The 27737-nt window shown below is 38.8% G+C and overlaps 1 protein-coding gene across 6 annotated transcripts in view; it reads left to right on the plus strand.

Annotated features, from left to right (window-relative positions):
* LOC136766295 (dynactin subunit 1) overlaps positions 1–27192 on the plus strand; it is a 128448-nt gene extending 101256 nt beyond the window's left edge. For 5 of the 6 annotated variants that reach the window (XM_066719668.1, XM_066719667.1, XM_066719665.1 and 2 more), the window contains 14 exons: positions 238–406; positions 3869–3937; positions 7971–8033; positions 9819–9968; positions 11016–11177; positions 11750–11881; positions 12403–12531; positions 13186–13328; positions 13902–14068; positions 15515–15645; positions 19478–19664; positions 20111–20184; positions 20580–20669; positions 22354–27192. In XM_066719668.1, the coding sequence (XP_066575765.1) occupies positions 238–406; positions 3869–3937; positions 7971–8033; positions 9819–9968; positions 11016–11177; positions 11750–11881; positions 12403–12531; positions 13186–13328; positions 13902–14068; positions 15515–15645; positions 19478–19664; positions 20111–20184; positions 20580–20669; positions 22354–22491 (1804 nt within the window). In that variant the 3' untranslated portion in view covers positions 22492–27192. Of the gene's footprint in view, positions 1–237; positions 407–3868; positions 3938–7970; positions 8034–9818; positions 9969–11015; positions 11178–11749; positions 11882–12402; positions 12532–13185; positions 13329–13901; positions 14069–14935; positions 15007–15514; positions 15646–19477; positions 19665–20110; positions 20185–20579; positions 20670–22353 lie in introns of those variants that run through there. The other variant, XM_066719671.1, reaches the window with a different exon arrangement.
* Positions 27193–27737: the final 545 nt, after the last annotated feature.

A 27737-nucleotide genomic window follows, 5' to 3' on the forward strand; every position in this document is an offset into this window, starting at 1 on the left:
CATGGTAAATTGTCTTTTGATGGAGTTCCCTCCCAATTTCAAACTGACTGGCTGCAGCACTGGCTTCAAACAGATAATTACTCCTGCAGTCTCCCTAGGACTCAGCCTGGCTTGAGTACATGTTTATGTATTTATTTATGTATTAATACATTTGCAATTTTGTCCATGTCCAAGTGCTGTTTATAAGTTGTGTAACATGTCAGTGTGCTCACAGCTCACTGTGCTGTCGCCCTGCAGAGCACTCAACCAGTGCAGTGTGGAGGTGTACAAGAAGATTGGCATGCTGTACCCTGAGATGAGTGTGCATGAGCGCTCCCTGGATTTTCTCATCGACCTGCTGCACAAGGATCAACTGGACGAGACTGTGAACGTGGAGCCGCTCACCAAAGCCATCAAATACTACCAGGTACAGTAAAGCACAGAAATGGTTAATAGTGTGTATGGGCAGCAGTGTGGAGTAGTGGTTAAGGTGCATACATACTGGACATGACCAGGGGAAAAAAATGCCTATTTCATTAGGAGCTTCCATTTGATGTTCTATCAAACACAGAGACGTTCAGATCCAATTATGTAAAATCGAGTTTTCCATATTGACATTTTGAGCTCTCTACAGGTGGGTGTTGCTTCTACCAAAATGTAGATGTTCTTGTTTTGATCAGTAGACTGTGTGGTTCCAGAATGTCATAATTGTCAACATTTTCTGAGATTTTTTATTTCTACTCAGACCAAGTATCCCCCTACACCCCATTTCAGAATGTGGAGGGCATTTGGCAAACGGAACAGTCCAGAGTACATATGGGCTTAAAGAGTTTAAAGATACCATAGGGGTTTGTCAGTTTAAGGGGTTACATTTTGTATTTTTTATCTCCAATTCTTTTTGTTCTATGCTTTAATTTCTGAGTACATTGAGACGTTAAACAGTGTAAATTTCTATAAAAACTGGAAAAATTGAGGTGTTCTAAAACGTTTCACCAGTAGTGTATATGTGTATAATATATATAATACACACACACATTATATATAATGTGTATGTGTGTGTGTGTGTATATATATATATATATATATATATATATATATATATATATATACACTCACCTAAAGGATTATTAGGAACACCTGTTCATTTTCTCATTAATGCAATTATCTAACCAACCAATCACATGGCAGTTGCTTCAATGCATTTAGGGGTGTGGTCCTGGTCAAGACAATCTCCTGAACTCCAAACTGAATGTCTGAATGGGAAAGAAAGGTGATTTAAGCAATTTTGAGCGTGGCATGGTTGTTGGTGCCAGACGGGCCGGTCTGAGTATTTCACAATCTGCTCAGTTACTGGGATGTTCACGCACAACCATTTCTAGGGTTTACAAAGAATGGTGTGAAAACAAAGCATTTCTGAAGCCACAACACGTACAACCTTGAGGCGGATGGGCTACAACAGCAGAAGACCTCACCGGGTACCACTCATCTCCACTACAAATAGGAAAAAGAGGCTACAATTTGCACAAGCTCACCAAAATTGGACAGTTGAAGACTGGAAAAATGTTGCCTGGTCTGATGAGTCTCGATTTCTGTTGAGACATTCAGATGGTAGAGTCAGAATTTGGCGTAAACAGAATGAGAACATGGATCCATCATGCCTTGTTACCACTGTGCAGGCTGGTGGTGGTGGTGTAATGGTGTGGGGGATGTTTTCTTGGCACACTTTTGGCCCCTTAGTGCCAATTGGGCATCGTTTAAATGCCACGGCCTACCTGAGCATTGTTTCTGACCATGTCCATCCCTTTATGACCACCATGTACCCATCCTCTGATGGCTACTTCCAGCAGGATAATGCACCATGTCACAAAGGTCGAATCATTTCAAATTGGTTTCTTGAACATGACAATGAGTTCACTGTACTAAACTGGCCCCCACAGTCACCAGATCTCAACCCAATAGAGCATCTTTGGGATGTGGTGGAACGGGAGCTTCGTGCCCTGGATGTGCATCCCACAAATCTCCATCAACTGCAAGATGCTATCCTATCAATATGGGCCAACATTTCTAAAGAATGCTTTCAGTACCTTGTTGAATCAATGCCACGTAGAATTAAGGCAGTTCTGAAGGCGAAAGGGGGTCAAACACAGTATTAGTATGGTGTTCCTAATAATCCTTTAGGTGATTGATGTATGTATGTATGTATGTATGTATGTATGTATGTATATATATATACACACACACACAAAGAGCTCGCAAAGACCTGTATAATAATAAAACAAAACATAATATGTAAAATATATATACCCCTGTAGTGTTCGCATTTGTTATAATGTAATCTACTGCACTGTGGTGTAGGAGACTGGGGTTTGAATTTAGTGGGGTTGGGGCACAGCCTGCCATCCATACCAATTTTTAAAGCTGGGTTCCTGTGCATCATTAAAAGTCATTACATTTAAAAAAATTTTTAAGGCCCTTAAAAGTAATTGAAATGCATATTTTTGTTATTAAAAATCACTGTTTATAAGCTACAATGTAAAAGGTGTTTCTCTCTGTCATCTGTGCTCTGCAGCAGGGCGTAATCTGACACCTGCCGTATCAGCTGTGAGTCCCAGGGTGAGAGAGGTCCTTTAGATTGGCTAGTTATTAATAGTCAGTCTGTTATTGGGTAAACAAATATAAAACATCTCTGACGTGAGACCATAGTAACGTCCTTTCCATTGGTCAATACCATGCCTAGGTTCTGCAGTTGTGCAAACCGTAAAGACACAATGTAAACAAACCACACAGAATCTCAGCTACGAAGCAAAAAAAAAAAACTCACAAAATGTTTCCCCATAAATGTAATACTTGATGAATACTTAACTAACACAATAATAACACAATGTTATTTATGATTTATTAATAGATCTATTGGAGTTTTATTTATGAATTTGTATATGAACACGTACTGAATCTGTTATTTATGATTTATGATAGTGCTATTTGTTTTTAGCTCAGCTTAAGTAGTGATTTCCAAAATAAAACTTTTTGATGATAATCTTATGTTGGTGACTGATTGTTTGTGATTAAAAACTCGTGATGAAAAGTGCATAACAAATTGACAGGTACCTTATGCTCCATTTATACATTGTTTTTAAAACAAATAGTGAAACATTGCAACTCTGATTGTGATCATCGTTAAAGCCAGACAGTCGTGGTATTTGTTGGCACAGAACCTCCACACACAACATAACTGAAGGCACACATTTGTAACACTTAAAAACAACAAGAACAATACTGAATCAGGTTCATTTACATACAGTTTATTATGCATTTAAATCTAGTTGACATCAAATGCTCCTTTTAAAGTCGGGATTTTAAGTCAACACTTTGCAATGTAGTTTGCACATGGTTCTTATAAATCTTTATTTTATTCAATTTATTCAATTTAATATTACCTTTATTTTGTATTTGTGTTGTAAGTATAAAACAGAAGAGTCCTCCTACTTTTTCAGATTAGCAGAGCAAAGCCCCCACCTGTGTTTGTCTTTTACTAAATTCCATGAGAACACCATGCACAATGTGGAGAAAACTCCAGATTTTTTTTTTCCTGTTGTTTTTGACTGAATTACACTTTAACAAACTATATAACTCAATTTGTCTTTGGACTTTATTCTGATATTAAGAGCTTTGAGTTATTAAGAATACTGAGCCTGTGTTTCTGAGTACCTGTGCAAAGCTACTTCTTAGAAGAGTATTCAGCTCCCAAGATAAGTTTGGCCGTTATGAGAGCAAAAATGGGCTCTTTTTATTTTTTTATATTTATGATATTCAGTTTTATTTATATACCTACCTACCTGTTCACCATGTATAAACTGGGGGATCCTAAGGTTTTCTTTCCATCCCACAGCAATTGTACAGCATCCATCTGGTTGAACAGCATGAGGACTGCACCATGCAGCTGGCAGACCACATCAGAGTAAGTATACAGTGGTGACCAGTTTTAATACCCTGACAACACCTTCACCCTGATGTATTAAGCTCAGCCTGGTTATAAATATGTATTCTTTAGTAGTAATTGTATTAATTGATTTTAGGTGACCAAAGCAGTACTTATGTTTTAAAACAAATAATATGCTATTAGATATTTTAGTAGCAGAATCAAATATTTTAGATCTATTACCACAGGATTTTAGTTTGTGGTGTTTGACACACCATTATTGACTATGATTTAGTTTTATGATTGTAAAGTAAAGCAAATGTGAAATTTTCAGCAGAATTTGCCTTCTGTTGAATTCTGCTCCTACAACAGAATAATTTGTTTTTTTGAATGATACAGGGAAAACAACTGTAAACTAAACTATAAAAAAATAAAAAGGTGGTACCATATATAACCACTAATTTTCACTAATGTTACATTAAGTAGGTAGTGCCTATTTTGCATTTCATTCACTTTTTTCAATGATCGGATATGTTACTTTTAGCATTATTTGAACATTAATAGTAAAGCATAGATTCTCTTTATGAATATATCTGACCTTCTCTGAACCAGATACTGCATGTTGATTTACATTAGAACTTGTCTTAAGATATTTATAATCTCATTACGAAGAATCATGGGATATTGCCAAAAAAGTATTTTGACATTTGACAGCTTAAAACGCCTTACAGGTGGCAGATACAATGTTGGTTACTATGGAACATGTATAGGATCTTGAATCTGACCGCTGACCTCTCCTTCCAGGTCAAATGTGATTTGAGATTTATAATCTGAAAATGTCTATTAAATATACACACACACACACACACACACACACACACACACATACAGTGCATATAATATATTACAGTAGTACTTTAGAAGTGTCTGTCTCTTCGGTGCTGTTTGCTGCAGGTCAATGTGTCCCATGCAATCCAAGCTGCCGCTCAGTTCCTCAGAAAAACTTTCAACCTTTTCTCTGGACTCCACCGCGTTTGTTGTCATTTTTAAAGTATGATCTTTGCATTTTAATTTTCCTTTTTACTTGGTCGGGCGAGTGATTGATACCCATCGAAAGAAGCCTTCTGTGATCGCTTATATCCTCAAACAGCAGCACTCATATACTTCCATCGGTTTGTTTTTTAACATTCTTCCATCCCCATTGTAAACAGTGCCTTAATTTCTGCATCGTCCCACTTGTTACCTCCAACACCAGCATTTGTAATTGTACAGCTCAATATAATCGCATTTTGAATCGGACAGTAAACATCTGGTCTCGTTTTAAAATGCACTAATTTGAATGGAAACCTGCTTCGGGTATATAGTTTTAATGCAAAATTCGGATAACTGAATAAAGTTACCCGGTCCCGATCACAATTTCACAATGCATTTTATACCTGAAAATTGCATACTGTTAAATTTCAGACATCAGTCATACTTATGCTGGGGTGACACTACACGATTTTAAGCCTGATTTGAGCCCGATTTAGCCCTCATGACAGATCGGCACTGATTGTCATGACAAGCTGCATGGTCGGGGCGTGTCCCCGCTGCTCATGGTCATATAGTGTGAGACGGGCTGCGATGCAATCGTTTGCCCTCTGATCCTATCGTAAGCTTGTTGGAGCCCCTACGATTTTATTAAACATGTTTAATATTTACGACTCGATTGGCACCGATCGTGGAGAGTGACGTGATCAGCAGCCAATGAGAGCTGAGCTGACGGAAGAAGAGAACAGAAACGGAAGAATAAACATGACAGCAGAATAAGATTTTCATACGTATTTATTAAAATACTTCAACTACCAATGGTTGTTTCGGGGCACGTTATTTTAAAATACTATACGCTTTTTGTGTTTGTCCGCACAGATGAACACAAACAACAACAGCGGCTTGTGGTCGCGTTCTTTCTGCAGTTTTGCACAGATCTGCAGAAATCCCCTGATCCCATTTGTGGAGCAGCGCAGATCTCCGCTACACAAACATGACTTGTAAATGTCCACGTCCGTGTTTGTAGACCTTTTCGCTGTGTGGATCACGCGTGTTTCTGCGAGTTCATTGACCGAGTAGTTTAGAACTGTTTACATTATAACTCATTACTTAGCCTATACTTTTTTTATATATATATATATATATAAAGATGTGAGCTAGCGAAATGTATCTGTACATTTAAGTCTATAGATCGATACGACATTCAAACAATATAGAGAAAATATTGTCGTGTAAGCTGTTTTGGTGCCTGTGTTTATTCTGCAGTGGCGAGAAGCAGCATCTCCTTTGACTAAGACAAGTCTCTGGGGGCGAGATTTGAGTTGCGTCACGCACTTACGCTTTCCAGCTGGCCCAGGGCCCTGAGCATTCATATTCACATTTAGGTCGCCTTTCTGCCCCTCAAAAGAGTTAGGCTGGGTCAAAAAGTGGGACTAGTTTTGACCCGGCCCAGGGCAGCCTTAAATCTATGACCCTGTTCACATTTGAGTTAAGGCGGCCCTGGGCCGGCCTAAATCTCAAATGTGAACGGGGTCTATGACCCTTCCTTTAGGGTTCAATATTGTGCCTAATAACTGCTTTCAGATAGAAGATAGTCACATATAGTATTGGACATGTATAGGAAACCATAAGTGTTCTATTTGAAAATGTCCTTTGATTTTTACCTTTGACCTCTTGTTTTAGGTCAAATTCAAGATTTTGCCACTTTTGCACCTCACAGAGAGAAGATAGACCTGTGGTCTATATGGAACACATATAGGAAATCATATATGGGCTTTCAAAATATTACCCCAAGATTGACCTTTGACTTTTCCTTCTAGGTCAAATTCACTGAGTATTAAACAATTTTTTTCTCCTATTTTTTCTCCTAAAGCTGCTATCTGACTTGTAATGATTTGTAATGAACATCATCTGTTTACTACATAAATAGTCCAGGCACCTTAATCTTGACCTTTGGCCACCCCTTAAAGGTCAATCAGTGCTGATTTTTTTTTATATTGCCATAAAGAGTGTAGATAGATCCTGTCATGCTCTGTATCATGTATAAAAATGCTGATCAATCCATGACTGCTTTGACCCCTACAGTGAGGGGGTCCGGAGGCTCTGTTATGCTGTGGGTGGCATTTTCCTGGCGTGGTTTGGTTCCACTTGTCCCCTTAGAGTAGGGGTTCCCAATGCCTGGTGATGGAGGGCCAATTTCCGGAGGTTTCATGGGATGGGGGGCTGCAGCAGAAAATGAACCACAGTTGAAAACGAAATATGTCCCAAATCATACCTTTTTATATCCTATACATTTCAGTTAGTTAACATTAATTAACTTTAATTGTTGTTTTATTATTTTCCCCCAAGTTACATGTGTAATTTGCAACAGGACATTATCAGAAAGTGTAAAAATATAGTAAAGGTTCAGAAAAGGGGGGGTTGAATGTTGGCTTTGGGGGGGCCACACCAAACATCCTTGAGGGCTGCACTTTGGGAACCCCTGCCTTAGAGGGAAAGGTCACTGCATAACATTACAAAGTTATTCTGAGTGATCACCTTTATCCTGTAGTGAAATATTTCTATCCTGATGGGAGTGGTCTCTTCCAGGATGACAATGCCCTCATCGACAGGGCATGAGGGGTCACTGAATGGTTTGATGAGTATGAATTATGTGAATCATATGCTATGGCCTTCGCAGTCACCAGATCTCAACCCAATTGAAAACCTATGGGAGATTTTGGCCCGACGTGTTAGACAGCACTCTCCACCACCATCAAAACATATAAAACAATATATATTTTTAGAAGAATGGTGTTTCATCCCTCCAGTAGAGTGCTTTAAAGTTCTTTAAAGCTATAATTAATTAAAAGGTGTTTAGCTGCTGAACTGTATATTCATCAGATACTCTTTTAAACAACCTTAAAACGGGCCATTTTACAATCCAGATGAAGTTTCTAGAAACTTCTAAATCTAGTTTAATATGAAGTTTCACAGCTTGCTTAAAATATTTATACTGACAGTGTTGTTCTCCAATTCGACTGCTATATTTTGCTGTTTCCAGTTTACCCAGAGTGCCTTGGACTGCATGGCTGTGGAGGTGGGCAGGCTGCGGGCTTTCCTCCAGGTGAGATCTCAAATTCTTCCTCTTCAGACAACAATGAAAATTGTTATTTTGGCCTGTGGTAGCACATTGCCCTTCCATTGGCTGTGTATTTGGGGAAGGAATGTATGAAACGATGCAATGCAAAGATGACATTCTAGGGTGGAAATTAAGTCTTTCCTACATTCCTTTAGATGCCTTTCCTGATCCCTTTCCTTGTCATCTTAGTTTTAATACCAGTTAATCAGTCCCCCCCAAATATTTCTGCTTTTTGTTCTTATCATCCATCAGAAGTCAGTAGATATACATAATTAATATTTGAGTAAGATAGGTTTGATCCACCATGTTACAATCTCCTGTTCAGTTATCGGTTTTCAAATGAATGGGTTGATTTCCATTATATAGCCCAAATTGGATATCTAAGTGAATATGTGAATGATTGAATTACATGTAATTAAAAATGGAATTTCAATGCAGTTTTCTTACTATGAAGTGAATTTGTATTTGAAAAGTAGTTGGATATGCAATCAGCACTAGTAATGTCTCGTTTACATGCATAATCTTGAATCACTATTTCTATGTCATATTATGGCAATCTGTCATTATTACAAATTATCGTTATAAGTTTGAGTCTATAATTGTAAATAAGTATAATTCCACAGATTGAGGCTAAATTGTGACTAGATTATGAGGTTTTTAGTGGAGTTCCACATTGATCAGTATTAGGTCCTGTGATTTTTCTCATCTATATTAATGATCTGGTCTCTGGGATAGTTAGCAAACTTGTCAAATTTGCAGATGATACTAAAAGAGGTGGCTATTCAAAGGAACTTAGATAATATTCAGTTGTGGCCGACACGTGGCAGATGAAATTCAATGTGGACAAGTGCAAGGTAATACATGCAGGTAACAAAAATGTCCACAATAATTACACTATGGGAGGAATAGAACTAGATGAAGTAACACATGAGTAAGACCTAGTAGCCACCATGCCACTTTCTCTATCCAAACAATGTGGGGAAGCAATAAAAAAGGCAAACAGAATGTTAGGGTATATTGTAAAAAGTGTAGAATTTAAACAAGGGAAGTAATGTTAAGACTGTCCAATGCACTAGTTAGACCTCATCTGGAATACTATGTACAGTCCTGGGTTCAACACTTCAAGAAAGATATCGCTGCTCTAAACCAGACTTATTCCAGGTTTGAAGGGAATGTCCTACTTGGAGAGACTGAGGGAACTGAACCTTTTCACCCTGGATCAGAGAAATTTACGTGGACACTTCACAATAATGAAAGGCATTGACCACATCAAACCAGAGGCACTTTTCCAGATCTGCAGGGACACACAGACCCGGGGACACAATTGGAAGGCATTCAAGACAGAGAACAGGAGACACCTCTTCACACAGAGAGTTGTTACAATCTATAACAAACTCCCCAGCGATCTGGGTGAAGCTGACAATTTGGAAACATTTAAAAATAGACTACATGAGCCTTGGATCACTAAGTTATTAATTGACACCAAACGAGCACAATGGGTTGAATGAGCTCCTCTTGTTTGTAAACTTTGTTCTAAAATTAGAATATGACCAGGTATAAAGATTTTACTACTTTTTACGTAATTTACTTAAATATCATGCCCGATACTTTCCTATATAATTGGATATATTAATGGTCTCAATTGCAATATGCACAGGACCCACATTATCCAAGTATCTAAAGAAGATCTTAGCATGTCATTATACAGGTTGTTGAGATTTGATCATCTCTGTCACTGTGTATGTGTGTCTTTGTGTTACTTCTGGGCAGGCAGGGCAGGAAGCCTCTGATCTGGCCATCCTGCTGAAGGACCTGGAGACATCCTGCAGTGACATCCGCCAGTTCTGCAAGAAGATCCGCCGCAGGATGCCAGGCACTGATGTCCCTGGGATCCCAGCCGCACTCACCTTTGGCCAACAGGTGTGCTCCTGAGGACAGAGCTGTCAGCACACTGCAGTCTTCCTCAGTCTGTCAGCTAGTCACAAATATGAATACACATATCTTACGGACAGATCATCATAAATATATAAAGATATATTTTTGAAGAAAAAGTTAACCATACAAATAATGTATTTCATACATTAACATTAACCAGTGCTGCACTTATATGAGGTGGCTTTGTATTCAGCCAGTGTATACGGGCAAAAAAAAAAACTCCATCTCACTTGTTTTTCTATGGTTCTCCATTACCTACCACCTTTTTTCTTTTTTAATGTTATTTATTTAAGTATTGGCATTCATTTACTTTTAAGCAATGCTGTGTTTCCACTAGAAATGAGCATAGGTGGCGGGGGGTTGGGGGGTGCTAGCGGATAGGTGGTTGTCATACCAGTATGATGGTAGGGGGTGCAGTGCATAGCTGTTGAATTCTGAGTTATTCTTATTATAAGAACATACCCTTCTTTTCACAATAAGTGAAATTGGTAACTTCTGCAGCGATGCGGAATTCATTGTTCTTATTTTTCATTTTTTGTTTTCTGAATGAAAGGAATTGCACATCTGCTTGTGTTCATTGTTATTATAATTGATATTGGAAGGAGCAAATAGAAAAGGGGTGTCCTGCTTTGTTTTACTTTTAAAGTATATTTCACCTTGAATGTCATCATGTATAAAGCTTTGATGTTTCAAATTAGTTCAGATTTGATGAGGCAGAATTATCAGTTACTAATGCAGGGACAATCCCAGGTGGGGGGGCACTGCTGCTGTGCCCTTGTACTTTACCTAGATTGCTCCAGTAAAAATACAATTATTTTTTCAGATGCATGTTAAAATAATGTTATATATTATAACAATAAAGGCATCTGCTAAGAAATAAAAAAAATAATAATGTTGTGGATGGTATACAGGAATTTCCACTCACAACCTTCATTGAGGCAGGTGTGGAAATCCACTTCTCAGTACAAGACTAATCCTCCCTAGTTTAAATTTGCTCAATGTGATGGTGTTGCTCTCTGTGTGTTTCTGCAGGTTGCTGACACTCTGATGGACTGCCGGAAGCATCTGACCTGGGTAGTGGCTGTCCTGCAGGAGGTGGCTGCAGCCGGAGCTCAGATGATTGCTCCTCTCTCAGAGCAGGAGGGCCTGTCTGCCCTCAAACTGGAGGACATGGCCTTCAAGGCTGGAGAACAGGTGCAAGCCTCAGCCCGAGTAGTGGAAGTTATGGCGATGTTATGTGTCAGAGTATGGGGATTATCTACTTGTAATTTAAAATGATTAATTCTCTAATTGTATAGCATTTTATTAGCAGACTTGCTGCCAGAGAGATGGGGTATGATATACAAGACAAAAGGGTGTTTTAGTAATGTAATCTGAATATCCCCGTTTAACTGTTAACTGACAGGAGATGCTATAGAGGTTGAAGTAACCAGCACTTTCTGGATGCTCTGCAGAAAAATATTAAACCTGGAAATCGCTTCTTTTCAGGTTAATCTTTTTAAGCGTATGGATTGTGAGATCTTTCTGAATTACTATTTACAATCTAGCAACCTATTAAACAAATCCTTCATTTTTTAAATGTGTATGGGAGCACACCAAAATTGTTGCAATGTCAGTATTAAAGAATCACAGACTGTAATAACATTTTGGGTTAAATTGGACACTTCAGTTTGTTTTTGATGAGATGAATTAAAGAAAGCAAGTAACAGTGCATTTAACTCCCTTTTGTATCTTCCTTTGGTCTTGTTTCTTTGGTTTCTCCCCAGATTTACGGCTCTCAGGGCATTAACCCCTATGAGCGCCTACGCCAGTCATGCAGTATCGTCATCGCCACCATGAACAAGATGGCCACCGCCATGCAGGAGGGGGAGTACGACGCAGAGAGGCCACACAGCAGGGTGAGCAGGTGATGGGGGAGCCTGCTTATCACTGCCTCAGTGGTGGGACAGCCAGGGTCTTTCACATTAATGATTTTCAGTGAACCATATAAGTTTGCCATTGTTGGATTTATGTACAGGGACTACACTATGTGATGAAAAAAAGTGTGCCCTGTTGACGGTTCCTCCTAAAATTTGCTTGGTTGAATGTGCTTAGTAAAATGCTGCTGTAAGACTAGCTACAGAGTGCTAGTGATAGCTATTTTTGTTACATGGATATGGGAATTATTGTCATAAAAGTAAGCAGCAAGTATGTTGGTGTTTGGTGTTGGTGTTGCCTCATCAAACCTCTGGATTGTGCTTCATTGAGCTTCCGGGGGGGTGGGTCAAGGTGCCTCATCAGCCCCTGCTGGAAGACAAAAGTATCAGGAAGTTTGTTTTTATTTACTGGGATTGTAACTGTTACTGCCTCCTGGTTGTGAAAAGCAGAACCCTCTGTTTCTGTACACTCTGAGCCCTGTCCTCTGCTCTGCTGTTCCCAGGCCACTCCGCCGGTGGAGCTGAGAGCAGCTGCCCTGCGGGCCGAGATCACCGATGCCGAGGGCCTGGGGCTTAAACTGGAGGACCGGGAGACCGTGATCAAGGAGCTGAAGAAATCCCTCAAAATCAAGGTGAGTCACAGGTGGACTGAAAGCTCTGGGGAGACAAAACCACACTATCAAGTAATCCTTTTTAGGATTTTTGTATTTATTTATTATTGAATTCTATTAACATAAATGCAGAAGCTGGAGGACTATATCTAGTATTTGATCTTTATTTTTAACATATATGTATTTTTTTAAAGGTAAACTTGAAGAATACTCTAACACAGCAGATTGAGACCTCTTAGTAGTTTTTAATCCTTTTACACCCGGTGGAGATTTTTTTCAAACAAAAGTGAGGTGTTTAGCACTGCCTTGTAATTTTTCAACATGGATCAAACCTGGTTCATACTGACCCACTCACTCTCACCTGCGCTGCATCCCAATTAGTTCAAACTGCAGAACATAAGAAGAATATAAAGTTTACAAAAGAGAGGAGGCTAAGCAGAAGCAAGCAATTGTCCTATTAACAATAAGCAGTGCTCTTTATAATAGGAACAATATATATTTTTATAATTTAAAAATGAATTAATGTTAGAACTGTTAAAGTGTGTAAAAACAAAGACCGTAATCTTGATCATTGTTATCCCAGACTTAGATAGGAGGTCTACCTAATGCATTCTCCTCAAACCAGGCGCTTTGCCTACACACGTAAAGCCATGTGAATATGGATTTCTCCTGCAGGGCGAAGAGCTGAGTGAGGCCAATGTGCGGTTGAGCCTCCTGGAGAAGAAGCTGGACAGCTCCTCCAAGGATGCAGACGAGCGCGTGGAGAAGATCCAGACCAAGCTGGACGAGACGCAGATGCTGCTCAAGAAGAAAGAGAAGTAAGTGAGAGTTTGCAAAGGCGAGCCTAGGGCTTCAGTACAGAGCACATAGACGCATTAAGGCCTGAGACATGCAGAACGCACAAGTGTTGTGGGCAGGGAAGAAGACGCCTTAAGGGGGATACATGTCTCATGGGAAGACATTCCCCAAGGTGAGTGTTTAATAACCTATATATAGGCAAGAGATTCATGAAGAGCTGGAAATGCATAAATCTATTATATCATCACAGAATTTAACTGTGTGAATTGATTGGGCTGATTGGGAAGTGGATGTGGTCTGTCATTGACTGCTAATGCACAACACTCAAATCAAGTGTTCAGGCAGCATTGATAATCTTTTCTGTTTTGCTGTTGCAGAGTCCATTAACACCCCTTAGTAATATATTTGGTCAGTTACAGAAAGTAAAGTCTTATCGAATGAATACAAGGCTACATATTTATCCTTGGCAATTAGAGCTACAACAGGCTTAGTACTGAGCTACTTAGTGCCCAAACCAAGGGTATTCTGCCAGTCTTGAATCTCAATACAGTTGCTCAATACTGTACTGACCCTGCTGTCCCCCGTTTCTGCAGGGAGTTCGAAGAGACCATGGATGCTCTCCAGGCCGACATCGACCAGCTGGAGTCAGAGAAAGCAGAGTTGAAGCAGCGTCTCAACAACCAGTCCAAGATGACCATCGAGGGACTGAGAGGACCCCCTGCCTCGGGGATCGCCTCCATTGTCACCGGCATGGCAGGGGGTGAGTCCTCCAGAGTTGAAGCTCTCATCACAGACTGGCCCTATAAGGCACAGTGCCTGAAGAACTGGGCTGCAAGTCTAGCCTGTGGAATTCAAGCAGGACAGTGCAGTGTTCTTTAACAGCTCCCCAGCCCAAAGCATAGTGTTGTCTTGGAGTATATAGCTAGAAAAAGGAATCTTTTGCCAAAACAACAGTCATATCTCTCTTACGTATTGACATATGCCAAAGCACCCCCAGGCATTTGTTACAATCGACATTTAACTTTTTACTTTTAAAGTTCACAAAGTGAATCCGTCACAGATTTTGGAGGGATTGGAATAAATATCAGGAATGCCATCACTTCAGACTTAAATGTTGAACAGTATTGGTTATGATATGGTTATGATCCTGTAAGTTGCCCTGGATAAGCTTGTCTGCCAATAAATAAATAATAATAACAGGAGTTTGTAAATGATCTTTATATTGCAGTGAGCTGATACTAATTTATCAGGTCTTCTTAGTATGGTAAAATTTGTAACTAATACCATACTAATTGGCCCATTCTTTATATCCATAGGTTATACATTCAACTGGTGGATGCCAGAATTTAATATAATAATTGTTGATTTCAGCCCCCCTTACATATAATTTTCAGTTAATCTTAGATGGCAAGCAGTGTTATAGTATTCCTGTTAATTTCTTCCCAGTAAAGTTCCATCCCCGCCCCATCATAACTGTCTCTTTACATTCTGTCCTGAGCTTTTAACTTTTAACAAGCTTAAATCTGACTTTTTATCAAAGAAGGCGGTATCTACCTCACTTCTGCTTTGACCTAACTATCTCTCTGTATTCCCATCTTTTCAATGCTGTACCCTGTTAACTCTACAGATGAACAGCAGAAAGGTATTGTACCAGTTGCCAACTGCCTCTGCTTGCCTGCTTGATCAATCAGTGCCTCCCTGTAGGGAATCAAATGGGGGATGCGTCATTTGCAGTGCTTTGATGTACAATTCTGGGTTGCAATGGATAGGGTTCAATTAGTATTTTGCCTTCCAAATATTATGTCTGCATGTTTTCCTTTTGAATTAAGTAAGATGAAAAAATCTTAATACAATCAATCGATCTTGAGATCTAGCACACATCTATGGCATGATAGCTGAATATCTCTTATACTGCTTTCATTTATCAGATCTCAGATGTGAAAAGCATTGCATCAGTTCAGTTTTGTATGAGCATTTTGTTAAATTAATACCTTTAACCTGAATTTGAATACCAGACTTTTTTTTGACGTTTTGTCAGTTTTTGTTGTTGTCGTCTGAAGATATTCAGAGCTGTGTGTACGCTTTATTACATTCTCAAGCTCAATAAGACTTGAGTGCTGTTCTTTGACCTGTGAGTGTCTTGCATTGCTCAGTGGGGCGTGTTTGCTATTACAATACTCAGTGTGCTGTTCACTGTTGTCCACAGGAGTTGCTGCACCAGCCATGGGCATGGGCTCGGGACCCCTGCAGGTAGTTGACTCTCCTCTCCTGCAGCAGCAGATCGAGGCCCAACGCCTGGGCATCAAGCACCTCAAGAATGAGAACAACCGCCTCAAGGTGAGCAAGATCAGCTGCTGCACCACAGCCAGAACTGCAGCTGGAGTTATCAAAGCCTGCTGCTCTATAGAGAGTCTCTGCTTAGTCATTTGTAAAATATTGATTTAACACTAGAACCGCTGAGATTTCAACTTACATACACCTGCCGCACAATGCTGCAACAAAATGTGAGTCCTTTATGAAACAGCTTTGTAATGAAAATAAAAACCATAGTTGGATAAAACTATTTTTACATATGAACATCACACACAACATTTTCACGGCAGAAACACTGCATTGACATTGAAATTTTTTGTATATTCAAAACAAGCGCATATTCATAAACATAAAAAACGAATAAAATAAACTTTATACCGTAAACTGGTGTAGAAATCGGTATGTACATACCAGACTTATACAATTATGAACTTCAAATAACCAGTTATAAAACTAAAATGTAACATCTTATGCAATGTGAAAGCACTTTGAAATGGCTGTCTATTATAGCGGCGTATATCACTGCAGAGATTGTGATTTTGAACACTACAGTGCCTTTTCCACATACTGTTTTTCCATACCGGACCTGGAAATCAGCAGGTCTGTTCGTGTAGCATTTTGCAACCTGACATTCTTTATTCAATGTGCCCATGGGCAGCACTGGCTAAAGGGTGAGGGGCATCTTCTCCGTCCTTTATAGATACTGAATTGTATTGCCAACAGCAGTCTAATAAACACTAACAACAGCCAGCCTGTCACCAGCCCTATACCTTAGAATTAGCATAGGCTACATGATCAAACAGGTCAAGGCATTGATCCAGAGACCTGAGATGCAATGTGATCAAGATCATTTTTTTCTCATTTTAGTTTAAAACAAATGTATTGATTCTGCAGCCAAAATGGATGCAAGTGTATCAAGACCCTAAGCTCTCTTGATCCGCTAATGTAGAAATTAGTACAATTATACTTTATATTGGGAATTTGGAAAGAGGGGGAATGTTCTGTGACTTTGTTAGAAAAAGCTTAAAGACAAAGTTAAGCTATTAATTAATCATTAAAATTAAAATCTCACTCCTATTTTTGGTACAGATCTTTATCAAAGTGTCTAAAATCTGTGTTGGGTCATTGAGATTTTTCAGAATTGATTGGACTTGTATGAGAGAAACAGATGTGCAACTGCTAGGTCATTGGTGCAAATTCCAGATGCTTAGGCCTGCTCCTACATAGCACTGGGGTAGCAGAGTAAAAACAAAAACAAGTATGAATACATATGATGCTTATGATAATTCTACTGTTAATAATATTAAACTCATTACAGTTCTGGGCTACTGGAATAGATTATGATTTATGTGGGGAGATCATCTTACAGTCCTGAACCATAGGATTTTCAATGGCTGTGCTCCAGTGCTAGTAAAATAAACTGTACTGGAGTTAGTGCCAGGAACATCAATACACGTGCGTGCGTGCGTATATATGTGTATGCATGTATGTATGTGTGTGTGTGTATATATATATATAATATGCACGCGCACATGCGCCCTGAAGAGTATTCACCCCCCTTCAGAATGGATGTAATCAGGAGTTTTTATCACTGATCAACACAGAAGATTTCCATAATGTCAAAGTGAAAAATATAATCTGCAAATTATTCTAAATTAATTACAAATACAAAACAGAATATAATTGAATGCATAAGTAATCACCCCCTTTGGTATCAGATTGAGCTTTGGTGAAACCAATTGTCTTTAGAAGTCACATACTTAGTTGAATGGAGTCCACCTCTGAGCAGGATCACCAACGATTGATCCTCAAATTGGAAGCTGTAGGCATTCAGGGTAATGTAAGTAGATGGATTATGAACTGGTTGATGTATAGGAAACAGAGGGTGTCGATTAGAGTAGTTGCTTCTAACTAGAATGAGGTTGTTAGCGGAGTTCAACAGAGATCAGTACTAGGGCCTTTGCTTTTTCTACATTTAATGATCTGGACTCTGGGATAGTTAGCAAACTTGTCAAATTTGCAGATGATACTAAAATAGGTGGCTCAGCAGATACAATCTCGGCAGCACAGGCTATTCAAAGGGACTTAGATAATATTCAGTTGTGGGCCGACACCTGGCAGATGAAATTCAATGTGGACGAGTGCAAGGTAATACATGCAGGAAACAAAAATGTGCACTATAATTACACTATGGGAGGAATAGAACTAGATGAAGTAATGCATGAGAAAGACCTAGGAGTCCAAGTGGACTCCTCACTTTCTCCAGCCAAACAATGTGGGGAAGCAATAAAAAAGGCAAACAGGATGTTAGGGTATATTGTCAAAAGTATAGAATTTAAACAAGGGAAGTAATGTTGACACTGTACAATGCGCTAGTTAGACCTCATCTGGAATACTGTGTACAGTTCTGGGCACCACACTTCAAGAAGGATATCGCTGCTCTAGAGGCTGTTCCGAGGAGAACAACCAGACTTATTCCGGGTCTGAAGGGAATGTCCTAATTGGAGAGACCGAGGGAACTGAACCTTTTCACCCTGGAACAGAGGAGATTACGTGGGGACTTGATCCAAGTATTCAAAATCATGAAGGTCATCGACCACATCAAACCAGAGGAGCTTTTCCAGATCAGCAGGGACACACGCACCCGGTGACACAAATGGAAATTGGCCTTCAAGGCATTCAAAACAGAAAACAGGAGACACTTCTTTAAACAGAGAGTAGTCATAATCTGGAACAAACTCCCCAGCAATGTGGTAGATGCTGAAAATTTTGGAACATTTAAAAATAGACTGGATAGGATCCTTGGATCACTCAGTTATTAATGGACACCAAATGAGCACGATGGGTTGAATGGCCTCATTCGTTTGTAAACTTTCTTATGTTCTAATTAAGGTGTGTCACATGATTTCAGGTTAAATTCACCTGTCTCTTGGAGGTTCCACAGTTGGTTAGTACAATTCCTCACAAAAATTACATCATGAACACAAAAGAACATTTCAGTCAAATCCGGAATAAGGTTCTTCAAAAGCACCAATCAGGGGTAGGATATAAGAACATTTCCAAGGCATTGAATATCTCCTAGAGTACAGTAAAGTCCATTACTAAGAAATTGAGATAATATGGCACAACTATCAATCTGCAGAGATCAGTTCGTCCTCAAAACTGAGTATCCGGGTGAGAAGGGCACTAGTCAGGGAGGCCAAGAGGCCTATGGCAACTCTAAAGGAGTCTTCCACAGCTGAGCTCAGAGACACTGTGCAGGTGCTTCACAAAAGTGACCTTAATGGGAGGGTGGGAAAACGAAAGCCATTGTTGAAAATAACTCGCATCAAATCTCGGCTAGAGTTTGCCAGAACTTTGAGTCTCCCACATGCACAAGTGGAGTCTATGGTCTCATGAGACCAAAATAGCTTTTTGGCCTCAACGCTAAGGGCTACTTTTGGCGCAAGCCAAACACCGCATATCCTAGCCCTACCGTGAAGCATGGTGGTGGCAGCATCATGCTATGGAGATGCTTCTGTATATATGATGTGTATATATGATGTTACTGATAGTTAATTTCTGATTCGGTAGAATTGATCTGAAGGTAAGCATTCTAGCCAGAAGGAAATCTGGGTTTGGGCTCACAAAGTATTTATTGACTGATTGTGCTAAAGAATGAAGAATGTGGTTAATGTTCAAATGCAAAAGTAAGGTAATTAAAATAAAAAGTTTGTGTACATCTGCTCAGTATACCATTCATTTCAGGATTGTTTTAGGGTTTAGAAGCATTTTGTCTTACCTGGTTAACTCCAAATCAGAGAGAGGGCTCTGCACTGCTCGCCTCATTCCACTGTGTTTGTGTTCCTTATTGCAGGCTGAGAAGATGAATGCCCAGCTAGCCTCCTTGCCTCCTCTGCGTGTCTCCAAACTGCCCCTAAAACAGGGTGCAAGGACTGAGGTGCTCTCCAGCGCCCTCTACCGCAAGACCAACCAGCTGCTGGAGACATTGCTTCAGATGAGCGCCAACACCAAGGTGGTGGACATCACAGGCAAAACGCCAGGTAAGGCCTGACCGTCCAGCCCCACTGAGCCCTACTGTAGAGCCACTGAGAATCTGCTTACCACAGTCTCAATGGTTCCTTTGCATTCACTCTGTATAGACTTTGATTTCACTAATCCAGGTGACCAGTTTAGATGCCTGGTGTGCATTTCACACTCAGTTATAATTTTAAATATACCATTTACATGATCATTTAAAATTTCCACATCAAAAACATTCTGTAAAGACAATATTCTAAATCGAGTTCTTTCAACCCGTCATCATAGCCATAAAATAGTATAATGTTTCAAAACTGTATTTTGTTTATCAGTCTGTCTTAATAATACAAATAATTACTGCATAAATGTATTAATGTGATGCCTCCTCATGCTGTAGGTCAGTATCCCAGAAACTAATTCATTTAATTGAAATGTGCAGTAATTTGATGCATGTCCTCCTGTGCTGCAGTGAGTCCCAGTGCTCAGCTACTGGAACAAACAGCCCGGCTGAAGTCCCTGAGTGACACACTGGACAGACTGAAGGTAATGGGGAAATTTGAGGAGTGGTGGCGAAGCAAAGAAAATGGATTTAGCCTTCACAAGAGTCTGTATATCTTACCAAATGTAAAAATGCTTATTAAACATTCCCTACCCAGCATCCATGATATTTAGGCTGATTTCTCTTTATTTTTCCAAAAGCTACGCTGACAGTATCAGCCAAGTTGAAAGTCATCAGTGTTGCAAATGGGATTGTGCAGCATATGACTTCCCTCAGATATTAAACAGGAGGAAATTCAATAGATATGTATTGTCTGTGCTTTGTCAGTGATAACGCTGTGGACAAAGGAGCACGCCAGGGTTCTTAATGATTCAGTATTATATATTTTATTTTTATTTTCATTTGTTTTCCCTCCTCCCTCCCTCTCTCCTTCCCACAGGATGAAGTTGTGGAGCATGTGGTATCACAACGGCCTGGTGCTCGGGTGCCATCAGACTTTGCTACATTCCCCTCCACCGCCTTCGTCAAGGTGAGCAGGTCACATTATCGTTATTACTTTGTCGGACACCTTCATTCAAGGTAACTTACAGGGTTTCCAAGAATTAAATTCTATACTTTCAATTTACAACATTACACAAGTGCAGTTATACGGTAAGGAGTAAGTACAAAAACAGAATTCAAGTGTCCTGAAACAACCTGTACAGCCATTGAAGAAGAAATGTTTAAGGAAGTACAAGTTCAAAGGCTCATAATGTATTGAGAAATGGTGCAGTCCTTTTTGAATCAACCTTTTCCATCACTCTGGAGAAAGAGAGGGGATGGAGCAGGTCTGGGCAGTAGAACATGGGAAGAGCATGAAGTGGGGTATAAGGAGGGACAAGAGACCGAGACAGTTGTGAATATGAGGGTCTTGATCTGGATGAGAGCAGAGCTACTAAAGAGCTACTAAATCATCTCAAGCAGAGGAGTAGAAAGGAGTATTGAAGGAAAGAGAAAATAAGGCAAGAAGCTGAGTAGTGGGTGAGCTAAAGATCTCCGATGACAGAAGCAGGAAGAGCGGACAGCAGGGAGTTACTGTTGATCAGTCTTAATAGAACCAGAGCCTGGACAAGAAGCTAGATCCAGTAGGTGGTAAGAAAAGAAAAGTGTCAAGAGAGCATGCCTGTGAAGAATTTTTGCATTCTATCTGAAGTGGTAGGTTACTGGGAATGGGAAGGTCTATGATCTGGATATTATTTCAGAAAGCTGGACAGAGCTTCTGTTCCAAAAGCACTGCATTTTCTGCATATATGAAGCAACTTTAATTTCTTCTAATTCAGTACAGTTTATTGTACTTGTTTATTGTCTTAATTTCCAACTTCTCATTGAGTCGGACATTTTATGTTTTGAAGCATAATACACTTGAAAATCCTTAAATCTGACAAAGTTGTAGACCAGCAAGAAAAACATCGTCAACATTTCTCAATACAGATTAATTTCAAACTTTGTGGTGTTCAGGCTGCTAAGATATATTTCTGGTGTCACATCTGACAGTAAGTAAAAGGGGATTCTTCAAGGCCTACAGACAGAATGCCAATGCCAATACCTTACAGCAAGATAAAATGATCTGAAATGTTGTGCCCTTCATATCTCCCCTGCAATGCTTTTCTTTGTTGTGTACTAGCAATAATTCCAGTTGGGATCATTTTGTGTAGTCTTGTGTCTCCAAAACATATGCACTTTCAAGATCAACAGCTTAGATAGTTTAAAGGTTCTTTGGTTTGTTTTAGCTTATCATTCCAATAATAATTTAGTGTCTGGCAATGTGATATTCCCTTGTAGGTGTTGTAATATTTTAATTGGCAATGCTGAAAAATAAGCACACCAAGGTCATAGAAAAAAAGGAACCAACTGTATATTATCTGGGCTTGTGTACCAGTCAATATACCAATGAAAATCACACAGATTTAATGTTTCTTCAGAATAGAAATCAGTCCATTACCAACCATCTTTCAACCCGAGACAAAACTCTGAAGCTGGGATGAACCTGTTTATAGTAGCACAAGGCAAATGTGAATGCAAGCAGGGTTAAACTCAGGAGTGAATCACCCCAGGTCCACTCAACCTGAGATTAATGTGTAATGTGAAAACAGCTTAAGATAACAACAGCGCTTGGCACAGAGACATGTTTTATGGGTATGATGGTGTGACACAGTGGAGCTTTGTTTTCCCAGGCCAAGGAGGAGAAGGAGGCTGACATGGTGTACATCGGGAAGGTGATGGTCCCCTGTCCTCGGGGGCAGGAGCAGGTCCACAAGCTCATACTGTCACACCCACAGCTTCATCGGGTCCACCGCCTCCTTGTCTCCTAGGCAGCCTGCCAAGCTCTGCTTTCTCCAGCTGTATGTGCGTGTTTGTGTGTGAAAACTGCAGGATGCCTGAGCTGGGAAGGTGCTGCTCTCCACTGTAGCTCTCAAGGAGTACTCTGCAGGACTACTATTCCGACAAACTAATAGAAGGGGTGATTTCACTTATCAACATAAAATTAAAGCATACAAATAAAACTTGCTATTGTAAGCATTCCAGGAAAGTGGGAGATCTCGAAAACTAGGTTGATGTTTTGAAATAGTTGGCCATTATTATTTTTTTTCCACCAATCTGTCATTTATTCTCAATTCCTGCTAGATATTAATCATTTAGATTTGCAGAAACTAAATCTTGCATTTATTTTTAGATTTTAGATTAGAAATTACATAAAAGAAATCTTAATTCAATTGAGTATCTCAACATTTGGAATATAGCAGAACATAATACATTTGTATCAATCAAGTCCTCTGTGGCATGGTTGTTTATTCCAAGAAAAAAAAGAGTAGATTACAGCACCCTCAATACATTATGGTGCAGTTAACCATATTCTTTGTACTTATTTACTTTGTAATCAAATTAATTTAAATTCAAAGATATGTCAAATCTGCACACATTGCTAACTAAGTTTACAATAAAGAAGCTAAAAAAGCTTGGTTGGGGAATGGTAACATCTGTAATGACTCATGCTGTAAAATTTACAGATTTAAAATTACAAGAATTAGATTAGTTCATTGTTCAGTTAGTTGTGAAATCTGTTCAATAGGCAATATTACATATTAGGGGCAACTATTGTATTACAACTTTAAGTGACCACCACCATAAATTTTGTTTTCTTGCTATAATCAAATTATGCAATATTTGCTATAAAGGTCAAACTCTATTCTAAGTTTTGATTTGCATGCCAAGTCTCATACTGTTATATATAGATGGGTGGATGGATGGATGGTGTTGGAACTTTTTAAAAAGCATGGCAAAACATGATTCATTATATTTAAATGTATAGTAACAAATTCAGACAATAGAGCAAGTAGCAATGTTCCTACATATATGGCATTTTACATCCCTAACTGATAGTGTCATACCTGATTACAATAGCTGTAATTCCCTTCTAGTGGTGTTCTTTCAAGACCATTAAGCAAACCTCTGTAAAAGCAAATCTGGAATAAAAAGTCAAGTTAATCTGAAGATAGTTTTTCTGCTTCACTGATGATGACTAAAATGAACACTGGAATTTGACACATCAAAGCATGGTCACTTATGTTGTGAAAAGCTATGAATCTTTGCTTCAAGTATTACAAGATATTAACATGCACAAACATCTGTCCTCATCTTTAGCAATCAAAACTTGGCTCTGTGCAGTGAGAGTGCTAAAAGATACCTAGAGATTCTGTAGATTGGTATAATTATTATAGAGCAGCCTTAAAGGAGAACTTTGCAGTAAAGCCTTATTTAGAGCCCTTACGTGTACGTTTCGGAGAATTTCTTCAACACATCCTAGTAAATCCTTGCCAAAGAACATGTCATTTAACTAATTTGTTGTGGTTTTCCACCACCACTGGTGGAGCAAACATCAGCCTAGTAATACAATGACAGCAGTGATAGAGTCTATGTATGTATGTGTGTGTGTGTGTGTGTGTGTGTATATTGTATGGAAAAGTTTGAAAATATGTTAACACAAACTCTGCAGCCATCATACTTAAATTTGAAATATGTCTTGCAAATGTAATGTACAGTTACAATTTATTTGCCGAGTTTAACAGATTAACACAAAACAAAACAAAAAATGTAAATGTGGCATGTGCAAAGGTTTGGGCATCCTATCAGTCAGTACTTAGTAGCACCCCCACACAGCTTCCAAACATTTCTTGTAGCCAGCAAACAGTCTTTCTAGTCTTGTTTTAGGATTTATTTTCTTCCCACTCTTCTTTGCAGAATGCATCTAGTTTAGAAATATTCTTAGGTCATCTTGCATGCACTGCATGTTTGAGATCTACCCACAGATTTTCAATAATATTAATGTTGGGGACTGTGAAGGTGATTCCAAAACCTTAATCTTTCATTTCTTAAAGTAGTTAATGGTTGACTTTGAGGTATGTTTTGAATCAATGTATTGTTGTAATATCCAACCTCTTTTCATCTTCAGTTTCTTCACTGACTGTGGGACATTAGCTTCCAGGATTTGTTGATACATAGTAGAATCCACAGACTATCGCCATTCTGCACAGATTCTCAAGATAATTGGTTGTGTTCTTGTACTACAAATGTACGTAATTCTGAACAGAATCTGACCATTAAGCCACTAAATTCACAGTAGTTGTGTAGATTCTGTGTAGCATCATGTTAATCCGTGTAAGCGATCGTGACTAAATTGGTCAGGATCTGCCAGAATGATGATCGCCCTTTTATGTGAAATAAAGTTAATTGTAAAAGTTAATCACACGCACATGCAACTTACTTAGTAGGTGCAGGGTATGAAAAAATGTATATAAAAGAAAGAAATACCTGCACACTTTCCACAGCTCCAATGCACAAATAAAATGTATTTATGTAACCCATGCTTCACAGGTTTTTAGCAAACACATGTGAATATGGTTCCTGATGAAGATCTCTTGTAGATCAAAATGTTTTTGTGAAAAAAAGATGAAATGCTGTTTTAATTGTTGTTTTCACATTATCATACACAGTGTTCCAGGAAAAAAATAGCTTGGTAAAATACAAACTCCTCAAATACAAAAATCTGGTAATTTATTGTTGAAAATTATGTATTTATTTTTTAAGAATGAATTAATCAGAAGCGTTCAAGTTTAAAACAAAGCAGTCATCTAAAAGCAGCGTACAGGATTACTGTAGGCCCTTATGCCTCGGTTCCACTGGCTTAAGCGTCGTGTCGTGCCGTGCCGTGCCGGACGCGTCCGTCCTCAGACACGTCCCAGAGCTTTTTCTGCAAAACCAGGCCGCTGTGATTCGTCCCTCTGATGAGAAGAGCAGCGACTGTGGGTTTGAATTCTTTTGTTTTAAAAACAGAGACCGAGAACAACACTACGAGCAATACAGCCTGACGTGGAGAGGACTTGTGTGTCTGTTTTATTATTTGTGCTTTACATGATTTTAAACCGTGTAATAAATATAAGTTTCTGTTCAGAGATATTAGGAAGAGCTAAACGTGTAGACAACATTATATTCAGACAAGCACGTTCACATAAGAATAAGTTTCCATGCGCAACAATAATACTAAATAGCAAATATGTATTGCTATTATTATCGTCATCATTTGTGCTAGTATATATGTATTTTAAACGGCACAGCGTGACTCCCTTAATTTATTACTCTTACTACAGATTTGTAACTGCAAACGATACTTTTTGCCATATTATTTATAATTTACTTATCAGACGTCCTTAACCTGGGCAAGTTACAGTTTAAACAAAATACACACGTTTAACGATGAATCATCCAGATACAATATAGCAGGTTTAATTGAACTAAAGTGTGCACGTCTCAGTCATGGCGTTTATGGACGCATTTATTAAACCAGTCCTTATGTTTTAGAGGGAAACCCAGATCTGCTGTATTTATTTATTCATACATTTTTCTTGCAAATTCATCATGTTAACTAAATCGTGTTCGCCTTCACACTGATTGTCTGCAGATTGTCCTGCACACCATTCGCAAAACACAGCCTGAAACATGGCCAGTTGTTCATAAAATATTAAGAATATCGGCTGATACCGATCCGATTATTATCCTTCAGTTTATTTTAACTAGTCAGGCACTGCACCGGTCCTGTGAAATCCAAGTGTTTAATGAACTCAGATATTAACTGTAAGCAGTCATTGTTTCTGTACGTGCTGCTAATAAAACTGCAATTTCTTCGTGATCGCACAGGCACTTGAGATTATATCTTCCGATACAATCCAGACGTGTCCGCCAGTGGAAACGGAGCATTACTGAACTGACCATGTTCAGAATTACTGCTAAAATCAGTAAAATACAGATTGTTAAGGTTTTGTATAGTTTCTACTGTAATTAACATTTATACTACATATAAATTGATCAGATAGTACTAGGTTTAATTTTGCATTTACTTTGTGTACTCTTTATTAGTTGATGGTAGCATGTTTTATTAAATTGGGTGAATTAGGTGGCTGTTATGACAAAAGCTGATTGTGTTTTTTTCCTATTGTGTTTAGCAATATATCCTCATTATTTTCTGTGTACATTTCCAACTTTCCAGCCGTTTTGTTCTAAACAAATACATAATTTAGTCATGGAAAAAAAAAAAAAATCTGATTTCCATGGGAACCCTGTGACTTAGATTTAAGGCCTAACGAATAAATTCAGTTTGAAGAACTTAAAAAAAAAAAAAATAACACTTAGTGGATCAACTGGGAGGGTGCCTAAACATTTGCACTTGCCATATTTACAGTTAATTTTTTTTCCAATCTGTTAAATTCAGCAAATAAATAGTAACTGCATTTAATTTGCAGAAATATGTCGTTAAGTTACAGAGGTTGTGTAAACAAAACATGTAATTTGGCCAGGGGTGCCAAACCTTTTGCATATACACACGCGCGCACACAAATTATATACTCATGACTTGCAGCTTCCCCCCCATGTGCTGAAGTACTACATTATATACTTTGGATCTGGTACAGGCATTACTCACTGCACTGTAATCATCTAATTAATAAAGCTTTATGAAGGAAGTGGTTTTTGTTTGTGTCTTGTTATACAGTGCAAGTCACAGGAGAGTTGCAAACACAGGTAAATATGGAGCGCTGTTTGTGCCAAAAGTGTTAATCTGTCAGTTTGATAGTTAATTTGGAAATTCATCAATTTGGCCATTCAGCTGGTCTGTATAATCAGATTAGAGCCATGCATGATGTTTATCAACTGCTACTGAGGAATTCCATTTTATCCAGTGTGTTTAAAACCTACAATTGTCAATTGTCAAATCCTTTAACTATTAACACAACAAACCATTTTCTGCTTCTGATCGTGTAGAGTTAATGCAAAATATATTGTCACAAATACAGGTCAATTCAGGCTTTTGAAAACTTTGCATTAGGAAATCAATATCATATGTACTCAGGTTAGAAGGAGATTGATCAGACACTCTGGAGGGGATTGTTGGAATAGGTACTCCATTAAGTACATTTTACTGAAATGTAAAAATAACTAAATTGTTTATGAAAGAAATTGGAAAATGTTTGCTTGCGGCATACAGCATACATTTTAACCTTTTTTTTTT

This window comes from Amia ocellicauda, chromosome 13 (genome assembly GCF_036373705.1).
Source record: "Amia ocellicauda isolate fAmiCal2 chromosome 13, fAmiCal2.hap1, whole genome shotgun sequence".
NCBI lineage: Eukaryota > Metazoa > Chordata > Actinopteri > Amiiformes > Amiidae > Amia > Amia ocellicauda.